The sequence below is a fragment of the Monodelphis domestica genome, chromosome 3 (assembly GCF_027887165.1).
Source record: "Monodelphis domestica isolate mMonDom1 chromosome 3, mMonDom1.pri, whole genome shotgun sequence".
Lineage (NCBI taxonomy): Eukaryota > Metazoa > Chordata > Mammalia > Didelphimorphia > Didelphidae > Monodelphis > Monodelphis domestica.
The window spans coordinates 181312795-181325302 of NC_077229.1; the positions used below are offsets into that span (position 1 = coordinate 181312795).

A 12508-nucleotide genomic window follows, 5' to 3' on the forward strand; every position below is an offset into this window, starting at 1 on the left:
AATATCCAAAATATTGGTAATCCAGGATATTCAAAAGTTTGGGGATAGGACAGTGAGGGGACTTAAGTCCTGTCATGTAGTGATTGATTGAAGGAGTAGAGAATGTTTAGCCTGGAATAAAGAGGATGTAATCACTGCTTTCAAATATTTGAATGAGTGTAAGTTAATCTACTTGGCCCTAGAGGGCAAAAACTAGTACCAGTAGTAATGGTAATAGACACACATACCTTTATACATCATATATATCACTTTTAGAATTTACAAGTTGCTGTATTTATAACACCACCTATGAAGCCAGCAGTACAAAGTTTTATTGTACCCATTTTGTAGTACAGAAACTAAGACTCAGGTTAATTAACTCCCCTGTGTTTATGCAACTAATATGTTGAAGCCAGTATATAAAATCAGATCTTCTGACTCTTTGCACCATACTTTGCTTCTTTTCTGAAGAGTATTCTGTGAAATACAAAGATAATAAAAAAATATAGCACTGCTTTAGATACAGTGTGTAAAACCGACCTGAAACAGTGGAATGAAACCTCAGAGACCAGCCTGTTCCTGAAGAATTTTTCCTACAGCACACCTGAAAATTGCTTTGAATATTTCTAGTGAGAGAGAACCCAAGTACATGGGAGTAGTCCAGAACCTGTCTAGATTCATAAAATTCTAATTTTTAAGGTCTTTCCCCCTCCCTTGTACAAAACTGAAACCTGTTTTTCTTCAAGTCCTATCCTCTATTTAGACACTTGTGAGGACAAAGGGAAAATTCTATTTATATTAAAATCATATGTTTAGTAATAGTGACTCCAGATTTTTATAGAGTTGGAAGAGACTTTGGCAATAATTTTAATTCAGCTTCCTCCTTTTACAGATAAAGAAACTGAGGTCCAAGCCAGAGGGTATACATTTCAGGTTAATTTATAGTTCGAACATTAGTTCTTTGTTCTCTTATTACCCTCAAATATGTTTGTGTTTGGTACTTAGAGCTAGGAATAACATTTCTCCTAATATGATGGGGTTGGGTTTATTGCAAATTATATGGAGAAACTAATAGAATATAGTAAATGTAGCAAATAATCACTGAACTGTGTAAAGTTAGAGCTGGAAAGTAATCAACCCTTTCATTTGTCCATTGAAGAGGTTATGTCCCAGTTTGGTGAAGTGATTTGAAAGCCACATAAAAAGTTAGTGAAAAATTGGGAGCTGAAGCCCAGATCTACTAGTTTCCCCCAGTCATTATGCCTTTCCCCTGAGTGTACAACCATGCACTATGTCCATACACTCTATAATTTTTTTTTATGTTTCTAAAGTAGGATTAACTGGAATCCTTAATTTGGAGGGATTTTGCAAAGTACAATTTATGAGTAACACTTTCCTCTTTAGTAGTACTCTTTGTAGCAAAAAAGACCCTGGCAAATTGTTTTAGAGAATTAAAGTCATGAGTTATTTCAGGTAGCTTGTCTATGCTCTCTTTCTGCCTTTCTTCCATATCTGAGTCTTCAAAGGAAATAGTCCGAGTAAATATCTTTGGTGGAAAGCTTGATCAATTAAGCCTTATCTATTAGTTGTGTTACAGAACTATTTTCTGGTCCTTGGTCTGCTAATAACTAGCTGTAGGAGCCTTGGGAAGTCAGCTAACCTCCTTGTGGACCCCCTTTTTACTGGGGTGGAGAGAGTCTCTTTCACAACTTTAACACAAAGGAAGTGGCTACCATACCAAAGAGGACTATGTCTGTTATATAGAATGTGATGAAGTAAAAATTGAAGTTTTTCCTTTCTCAGTTTCATGTGTTCTCTACAAACAAACACTGGATTCTCTTTAGAAGCACTGCCATTTAGTTAGTAGAACCTTTGGCCTTATTAGTCAGAAGTCTTTGATTCTAGTCCTGATTCTGTCCCTTACTTGCTGCTTGACTTTGAGTATGTAATTTTTTCTCTGGTCTTCAGTTTCTACTTCTGTAAAATGGTGATATATTCATAGTATCTCACCTACCTCACAGGATTATTGTGAAGATTTAGGGATATTGATGCTTTTGTTTTTATTTTTAAAGGTAAATAGTAGTCTAATTGTGTGCTACCATCATAGTTGTTGTTATAGCAACCACTGTGATTTAGTGCCTCCCCCCCCCCACCCCCATACTCTATAGCTTGTGAATTGTCTAAAGCAAATTTGACTTACATTGGATGTTTTCAATCCAATAAACTTTTATATCTTTTATGCACCCTGCTATTTGCATCACGGCTCCCTCTTGAGCTTCTTGGGAGTGGCAAGATTTATGTTTTTTACCTTTTCCCTAATGATTAGTACAGTGCCTGCAATATACTAAGCAACTCACAAATGCTATGTACAGTGCATTGAGCTAGACTGAAGGGGAGACAGAGATGAATAAAATGCTTTTCCTTATAGTTTGAAAGGAGTTAAAATATGCACATAAAATAGAGCACAAAGTAGAAGATGAAACTTCAATTGCAACAAAATTTGTTACCTTAATATATAAGCAGTGTTGAGGACTGTGCACACATACACACACACACACAGATATAAATGTGCATGTATATGTATGTATACTGACTACCAGTCAGTGTTATTAATACTAGCATTACAATATGATGTTAAAGAAGTAGAGTGTAGTGTCTTATGAAAAATTCTTCATCCCTTGAATATACATCTGGAACTATTTGAACTAACTAAAAGTAAAATAAATGCCACAGCATATTATAGCAATCTCTTTTTTCCCACTTAAAAAAGGAAATGGAAAACATACCACTTTTACAAAGACCTGACGTTGAATTGGATATTGAAATGGTATCAGTAATGTATTTATATATACCATATTTTCTTCCATGCTTTAACCTTCCTTGATACTTTTACCTTGGATGTGTGCCATATGACTTGAAATATTACCATATATGAAAGATTGTCTTGTTTAAAAGTAACCTAAATCATTTAAGTTAAAGGAAGTGAAGTTGATCCATTTGACTACACATAGATACATCTTCACATATACTTTTCTATCCCTGCCTTGTAGATTTTATAATTTTTGGCTCTTCTTACAATAAATAGCACTCTCCACCTAAAACTACTAAATACAGTGGTAAAAATAACTTGTAAAAATTCTATGTAGGACAGGCACACTATAATTTCATAAACCAGATATCTACACGTGCAATGTCATAATTTAATGTTGGTTTTACCATATTCTCTAATTCAGAAAGGAGTTAAATGCTTCTGTGATTAAATCATAGCTTGTGCTCATTGCTATAAAAGTTTCAAGTATGTGTGTGTTTCAGAATTTTAAAAGAATATAATGCAAAACAAATGTAATAGATATCAATATGCTTGAAACACATTTTCTGAATTCATTTTAACTCTACACCAAAGAGAAGTGAGAGAGAATATGTGTGTGAGAGTGAGAGAGAGAGAGAGAGAGAGAGAGAGAGAGAGAGAGAGAGAGAGAGAGAGAGAGAGAGAGAGAGAGAGAATATATAAATTAGTAGTGGTTTGTTATTTTACCATCTTTCTCCAAGAGTGATTGCATTGAGTAAGGCAGAAAAAGTTACAGATGGGTCTTACTTTGCCCAAATTTGCTGGACTTTTCGGTTGAAGTTTCATTTGATTAAAATTATGCTAACCAAACCTGAACCTTTGCTAATATCAACATTTTGAAGTATCATTCATATACACCTGATGGTGGTTTCTGGCTATGTTTTAGAAGTATAGTTTCTGTTTAGAAAATCTGAAAACATTTTAGAAGCAACTACTTTGAGTATTTATTTTTCTCAGTAAGGTTATGTATACTAAGTGTTTTTAGAAAATAATCATGTGGAAAGTTTGGATAAAGGCAAATGTTCAAAAGTTTCATGTGTTGAGTATACCTGTAAGGAAGAAAAAGGTAAAAAAAAAAATTGAGTGAGTCTAAATTTGCTTTTTTAAAAAAATATATGCTTATTGGTGACTATAGATTATCATTATCACACACATATATGTATGTATGTATATATATGTGTATGTATACACACATATAACAGAGTGGTATATTGATTCTTTGTAAGTCGGAGCTGTCACCTGCTTAAAAAACTGCTTTTGAGTGTAATTATTTTACTTCTTCTAGCTCCCTTTGTCTGTTGCTTCCTTCTTGCTGTTCTCTTTTCTTATCATTTAATCCTTCTTCTCTGGACTTCCTTACTCCATTAGTTCCTCTCTCAAATATATATTTTTCTTTTTTCCCCTCTCCTTCTGCCTTGCCCCACCCCCTTCCTTTCTCCGTCTGTGCACCCACGTGCTGCAAATCTGTGTATCTGGCCTGCCTTCTCTAACAGTTCAATATGAGTGTTAGCAGAATGAAAACCAGATGGACCAGCCGTTCCCACTGTTATCTCCCAACCAGCTCTGGCAAGCCTCCCTTTCTCCCTCCTTTCTTGGCATGACAGAAATATTTGCCTTTATTTAGGAAGGCCTGTATTTGCTGCTGTACCTCTTCCCTCAGTTGCAACATAAGCTGAAAGCTATTTATTCTCTTGTTGCTGAGGTTGGTTGAGGTGAGTAGAATGTGAGATGAATTTAACTATTGCAGAAGCAAATTTGAGTTTAGCCTCTATGAATATTTATTTAGAATAATTTTATTTGTAGATGAAATGCTCTAGCTTAGTAATAGGATGATAAGTTTGTAATCTAAATAGCAAGATAAAAATTTATGTGTTTCTACTATCACCTAATTAAATACACTTTCACTAATCTGTAAGGACATTTCCTATCTTTTAGTCAGTATTTTGGACTTTGAAGTAGCATTGCTGATGCCATAAACGAGAGCACTGATGAACATGGGTGGTGGTGGTGTTTTTTTTTTTAATTGCTGTGACTATTAGGTTTTTTGAATATTCTATTATATCCTCTCCTTTAGACAATATTGTCACTGTTTCAGTATAAATGAGGATTACTTAAGGGACCTAGGGAATGAAAAGTAATATATGGTACTCTGAATGTAAGGTGGTTTTGAAAGGGCAACAATTTACAAATCTGGAATTTTCTATTTTCCTTTATCAATGATACCTGCAATGTTGGGAATGTCTCCTAAAATAATTAATAACAATTCTGATCAGAAAAAATAGTATCTATTGAATTCATTATCCATTAGCATTTTATGTTATTTTGCATTTTAAATGAAATTTAAACATGTAATATTAATTATTATTTAAAGATGTTTTACATCTTATTTCCCCACTAAGGCCAATTGAATGATTAACATGATTCTAAAATAAACACTTGATATTTCTGATCTAAGGTTATGGAACTACCTGTTACTTCATAGAGGATATTTAAATGAATAAAATAAAATTGATTTGGGAAAACATTTGGTGGGAAAGATGTTTCATTTGGGAAGAGGTATTATTTAAAGATTCTCTTTTAATATTGATTAACATTAAATAGAAATCATTTATTAATGGAAAATCATTAAGTTCACTTACTATGTAATAAGTACTATGCTTTGATATTTGTAGTAAATTATCTTTTTATTCTTTAATAGTATCAAAGCTTGGCTTCAAATAAACCTATGAAGCAAGGTTATAGAGCAGGTAAATAGGATCTCGTATTCTCCCCCTTCTTATTGACTTGGTGGTTCCTTGATTTGATACACAGGTGTTAGGGGCTTTCTTTAACTTTTCCATATTTTTTAGAATTAAGCTTCCTCTCATCCCTCCTCTTCCCCCACAATAAGATTGTCAATTGAAATAGTGCAACCACCCTCTTGTAATAATGGCTTATAAACTCACAACTACTGAATAAAGAAAGGATAGCCTTCATTATGAGGCATATGGTATTTATTTATTGATGCTTTTAGAATAGAACAGGAAAAGAAATTGAAGTGGAAAATATGTCTAGGAGACATGGAGTATTTAACCTGCCCTATCTAATAGTTTGAAAACAAAAGATGGCAGGGGCAGCAGGTGTTACAGAGAATAGTCACAAAGAGAGCTGGCTCCTACCAATATCTCACCTATACAACAAAGCAAGGAGGCTTTAGTTCTTTCTGTGTTGTCATAAGGGGGATTCATTGCTATCCTTCCCTTCTCATCCATTTATTCCTGCTTGCTATAATGTTGGCTACAATTGCCAATGAAGTTGCGTTATCCCATCCAATGCCATCAAGGTAGCATCTGCACGTGCCAGAAATAAATATAGAAGATAATATAGCCTAGTTACAAATGAGGGCCTGCCATCTGTGATACACCTTCTTAAGTAGGATTTTGATGATGCAATTCCTATTTGAGCTTCAGTAGAAAAGCTTGTTTTATCCACAGGAAATATCAATCCTCTTTTGTTCATGGTGAAGCCTTTTTTGGGGAGGGGGTGAGTAGAGGATGGTACAAAAAAAATTGAGAGAGTTAACATCATCTGAAGAGCTGTCCTGCTTAAAAGGTAAAATAATATATTCCTTGTGGTGTCTTATAGATCGCAGTGAGAAGCATTCCACAATGCCAGACTCACCTGTGGATGTGAAGACACAATCCCGATTGACGCCTCCAACAATGCCACCTCCTCCAACGACCCAAGGAGCGCCAAGAAGCAGTTCATTCACACCTACAACGTGTAATTAGCCTACTTTCTTCCTTTCTTCTATTTATTTTTTCTCATTCTGCATTTTTACATGGAAGGGTTAGGGAAACAAAAGCCCCAACATGAATATGTAATGTCAACCTCCAATCCTCCCCCCAACCCCCCAAAAAATCCTCATAATACCTAAATCTGACTTGGGACTATAATTTTTGGTTCGTCTCTGAGTCATTCCCCTTGTGTTGTTTTTTTCTTAATTGCTTTATTATCTATCATTTGGTTTGACTTTTAAAAATTAAGACACCTACATTTAAACATAACTCATCTTGAGGTCATGATAAGTTATTTATTCCTGAACCAATAATTTGGTATGCATTTTGATTTGTTTAGCTTTGCTTTATTGGCGGTGTACTAAAATCATTCCAAGGTCATTCCTTATCTGCCAGCCTGCCTCCTCAAACTTAACTAGCTAGGTCTTCTCTTTTAGTCTCCTACTAGTAATAAGAGCTGCATGCTCCCATCATACAAGGGTGTTGCCAAGTATGGGAGTATTATGTGGTAAGGTTTAAAATAAATAGCATCCTTGATTTGAACTTTTCAGATTTCTAATGTTTTATGCCACTTTGGCTCTGATTCTAGTTTATAAATCAATGAATGGAAGTGTATTTGCTTTCTCTGTTTTTCTGAGGGAAAGGACAGCATGTTCTGACAGTAGGATGTTCCTCTCCTCCCTAGTGTATACCAGTAAGGATAGCGGGTAGCTCTTTTCAGTTCTTCCCAAAAGTTCTGTACAGTTCTGCATCAAGGATTTTGTGGAGCTAACAAATTACTGTCAATCGCAAATCATATTCCTTTTTGGATGTGTCATGAAATCCATGTGAATGAAAGAAACCTATATAAGAGAAATAATTTACACATTACTGTTTTAAAAGTTGTCCACCTCCAGAGAAAGAACTGATGAATAGAAATAAGTAAGACATGGTTTTTTATATATCTATATATCTTTTTGTCAAATGATGCCTTTTTCCATAAGGAGAGGGGAGGGAGAGAATTAACTGTGTATTTTGTTGTAATGAACAAATCAAATACATTAAAAAAAGATTTTTAAAAAATCACTGAAGAAGAATTGGCTTTAGACCTCTCCTAGGTTGTTTATATCATGTCTCACTCCAACTTATAGGAGGTGGGTATCTTGAATGATACCAAACTGTAATGCTATCAACTTAGTTTGTTTTGGCTTGCCGTTTCCCATTGTCACAGGAAACTATAGAGGATTGTTTGGAGGATCCAAATTTAGCAATTATTTCCAGGCAAGCTATTAATTTAGATATAAATCCGGATTAGTGGTCTGGAATATGCATAAATCCAAATAAACATCATTTGAGTGAAATCAAGTATTGACAGTATATAAAAGGACTATAAATGAGAAAGTGCTTATAATATGCCAGTTACTGCACTTTTTTTTTGAGATGAGTATTTCAGAATGGCACTATATTGATGAGTTGAATGTGGCCTCACCTGACAAATAATTGCCAAGTCACCGTTTAAGCAAATTACTAATTTTTCTATTCCCTTTCCTTAAAGATCTGCTTATCCTTCCTTTAGCAGAGTCCTTGTAGTTTATTACACTAATGTCTAAATCAGTTTTATCAGAAATAAATTTAACAAATTGGCACACGTCCATGCTATCTCTTATTATAACTCTGAATTAGGATGTCCCCTTTCAACTCCAGGAAATAAATTCTCAATTAATGCTGTATACACTCTGCCGTCTTACAGAAAATTTGCATTTTCCCTAAAGAAGTGGTTAAAGAAATATGTGGGGAGAAAATAGCCTTCTAATTGGGTGGTAGAAGGTTAAAACTTGAAAGTCCTGTTTTTATAAACACAGCTGTCAGTTGTGTGTACAAAACACGATTAAAAATGTTCAGTGATAAATTTAGTCTCCACCAAATGTACATTTTTTCTAGAGGAGCAGTTTAGAGAAGAATATTCCTGTTATATTGATATAAGCCTATGACAAAAGGCTGACATCCAAATGCTGCTTGTTCCATGATTGAAATGTTTCAGGTGGTTGGCATATGTGCACATGGGAGCGAAGGCTGTCCCCACACTGTAGCAGACGCCATTCATTATCAGCGCCTGTGTGGATACAAGGAGTATTTATTTATGAGGAGTCAGGCCACTTAATCAAGCAGAATTTTAACCTGGGGTATATGTGAAGTCAAAGTATTTTTAAAAAACTCAAAACATTTTTCACATCATAAAAATCAACTAGAAATAAAGTTACCTGTGACTTCTTTCCACAGAATTTTATTTTCATTTTTCTTCTTGCTTTGTGCTTCTGACAGTAACTAATGGCACAAGCCATTCACCCACAGCTTTGAATGGAGCCCCATCTCCACCCAATGGCTTTAGCAATGGGCCTTCCTCTTCTTCCTCTTCCTCTCTGGCTAATCAGCAGTTACCACCAGCTTGTGGAGCAAGGCAACTCAGCAAATTGAAGAGATTTCTTACCACCTTGCAGCAGTTCGGAAATGACATTTCACCAGAAATAGGGGAAAGAGTACGCACTCTTGTACTAGGACTGGTGGTAAGCAAATCTCAAACAACTCATTCCCTTCTTACTTCCTGTTAAGAACAATGGCTAATTGGATATACCCGAATTGGTTATTATGGTGATTCTTAAAATAGTCGATTCACATCTCAGAATGTGAAATTGGTCATTTCTTTGACAAATGAATGTTAATATAGCCCCCAAATCTGAATGGATCTTTCACGAGAGATTCTAATTGCCCTATGACTTCATTTGATATCTGCTGGATAAAGACAGGAGTGATAAACAATTATTTTTGGTAGAGGGGTGTGTTTGTATAGCAAGGTCCCAATGAGTGAGAATAATGAACACTTATCCTTAAGTAGCCACATTATTCTAATTCACACTATTCAAAGTATAATTACATGTAAAAAATGATCATTGGTTCTAGCCCAAAGTAAATATGCAGTGTGGATTTGAAGTGTGGATTTAGTTGTATTTATGTGCATGTGTATGTCTTTCGATCATGATTATTATCTTCTAGATAAATAAATATAAATTTGGGCCTGGTGATAGTTTACTTATTGAAATCCTTCTGTACAAGGTTTGTTGATACATTGTCTTTAGATCCCAAGGCCAGTTGCCATTTTAAAAAGAAAATTTTGGTCTTAGTGTGAAGAATTACCTAAATAAAGTATGAAGTTGAGCTAAGAAATATTCAGAAAGTCTTATTTAACTAATATATTGATTATTTTGAAACTGATGCCACTGGAAATTAACCACCACTTAAATCATGCCTCAGTTTGTTTAATGTTACTGATTTTACAGCAATCATTACACTTTAAAAAGTGCTCTCACTTGTTGTTGACTTCATTATTCTCTTGAAAGCATTATCCTTATTTTGAAAAGTGGAGTTAAATAATTTTAAGTATCTTGCCCAAGATTCTACAGCTACAAAGTGGTAGTACTTGGAACAGGACCCTGATCATCTAACTTCCTCCAGTCCTTTTTCTACTGTACTGCTTGATCTTTTAATTACTTTCCTTCTGAGGTGTTCCAAACCCTTCAGATACTTGAACATTTTCTGCTATGTAGGGGGACTGAAAACATATTCACATTTTAAAAACTGGAAGGGAAATCTGTATCTGTGCTTGACCCAATGACACAGAATAAGTTTGCATTAGAGTAGCCAAAATGATCCTGAAATCCTGATCTTCCTTCTCCTTGGCTTGTGCTCTTTTAACTAAATAATGCTTCTTTTATTATAAGGGCATGACAAGGTTTAAATCATATTATATGTGTCTTGCGAAAGATCCCTATACAAGAGATTCTTGTTCAGGTACAATTTGGATTAAATTGCCTCTGGGTACCCTTCCCACTCTATGATTCCAGGATTCAACACTAGCGATGTGGGAATTGAACTTTTCATAGATATTCATGAGCAAGGCATTTGGGATGGAGATATAGCTATCCTATCCCAGACTTGATAGTTAATGGTTGAATTGTTTCTAATAAGTTAGAATTCATCTTTGGAGCTTAACAAAGAGCATTTAAAAAAAATAATAAGCTTGAAGAAAATTTTGCAATCTAGTCCCAAACCTTCCAGTATACCTCCACCTTTTAATTTTTAGTAAAGACTAGAGAATGTATTTATTGTTTTGTAGATACATTCTTGGCTAAAGTTGTCTTAGAGTAGACAAATGTATCACAGAAAGCTACCACATTTTCCCTTTTAAGTTTTACCTATATCAGTTGTTAGAATTGTTGGAGAAAATTTCTCCTTGGAATAATCTTAGTATTTTTCTATGTTACTTAGTGAAACCAAGTCACCACAATTAATTTTATAGTATCAGAAGATACCTTCAAAGAAGTTCTTAAATAGAATAATCTCGAATAAATTGTTAAAGGAGCTTGAATAGTTATATTTCAAGAAGCTGATATGATGAGAATAGATTCTTGACAGTAATCTACTGAATATGAATGAAAGGGATATATAGATTATAAATTATCTTTATGTCCTGAATTTTAAAGAGGGTGTGTGTGTGTGTATGTGTGTGTGTGTGTATAGTGAAGACTGGATCCTGATTGTAATAATAAGGTACTTAGCTCTTCACAATAAAGGAAGAGCCAAATCCAATCTTCACTACACACACATAAAGGAAAAAAATGAGAGGTTATTGTGTATAGGTTTAGGTCATCAGAACCCTTGTTTTTTGTTTTTGGTAACCAGATGACTCCTAACCAAGAGAACTCTGTTTTGATTTAAATTATTCTGGTTTCCAGAGAGGAAATGATTTCTGATTTTTCCCTCACTAAGTAAAACATAAGGGACACACTTTTGGTTTTGTTGATTTGTTGTTGTTGTTGTTGTTGTTGTTGTGAGTATAATAATGAATACAGAGTGCTAGCCTGGGAGGCACAACTTCCTGGGTTAAGTCAAGCTTTGGTCATATAATGACTTTAGGATATCCTTATCCAGTCTTGTAATCTCCTATTGCCTCAGGCCACAGTAAGACTACAACTTGCAGAACATTTGCTGTTTTGCATTGATAGAAGGTTTTTCCTCATCATAAAATCTCCAAACCTATAGAATCACAGGTTAGGACAAGAAGAAAATAACAATAACAAGATAATATTTTGGGTTATTTTCAGGCTCTTTAGGGGATGAGTTCTGATGGTCCCTTTTACCACTCTTTCAACTATTCCTTCCCAATATTAGTGGTGTTTTAAGTTGTCAACATTCTTTCTCCATAATTTCTTTTGTGAACCAAATATTTGTGAGCTTGGAAAAATATACTTTCCCTTTGTAAGTCAGAATTAATTAACAAAAGAATCATATCTGCTTTTGGCTTCATTTCCACCATGGTTTACTCTTAGCCAAAGGTAGTTGAGTAGAAAAGAGACAGGTAGTCTCTTTGGCTTCTACTATGTAGTCACACTGGCAAATAAAACTGAGTAGAGCAAATTTTATTTTACCTAATCCATGCCTCTGTTCCATTAAATAGTTTTTTTTATTCTTTTGAATATTTTCCTGTTAGTATGAGTTAGAGATAGTAGTTTTTACCAGTTGCTAAATGGACATAGTATTGGACTTGAAGTCAGGAATATTCAACTTCTTGAGTTCAAATATGGCCTCAGACACCTATTAGCTGTGTGACCCCTGGGCAAGTCACTTAACCCCGTTTGACTCACTTTCCTCATCTGTAAAATGAGTTGGAGAAGGGAATAGCAAAGCACTCCAGTGTCTACCAAGAAGACACCAAAATGGGTCATGAAAAAGTCAGACACAACTGAAAAACTGTTGAACAAAATTCATAAGATTTTCTTAATTGCTTAAATTCTGTCCAAAATGAAACAATGCTTTACCTAATGATGAAGTGTGTAATATTGTATTTAACATATTTCATATTAAGATACAA

General features: G+C 34.6%; 1 protein-coding gene across 4 annotated transcripts in view; it reads left to right on the top strand.

The window, feature by feature from the left end:
- RUNX1T1 (RUNX1 partner transcriptional co-repressor 1) overlaps positions 1-12508 on the top strand; it is a 173390-nt gene that overhangs the window by 94580 nt on the left and 66302 nt on the right. For 3 of the 4 annotated variants that reach the window (XM_007488095.3, XM_007488094.3, XM_007488097.3), the window contains 2 exons: positions 6452-6589; positions 8905-9146. In XM_007488095.3, the coding sequence (XP_007488157.1) occupies positions 6452-6589; positions 8905-9146 (380 nt within the window). Of the gene's footprint in view, positions 1-4457; positions 4540-6451; positions 6590-8904; positions 9147-12508 lie in introns of those variants that run through there. The other variant, XM_056823327.1, reaches the window with a different exon arrangement.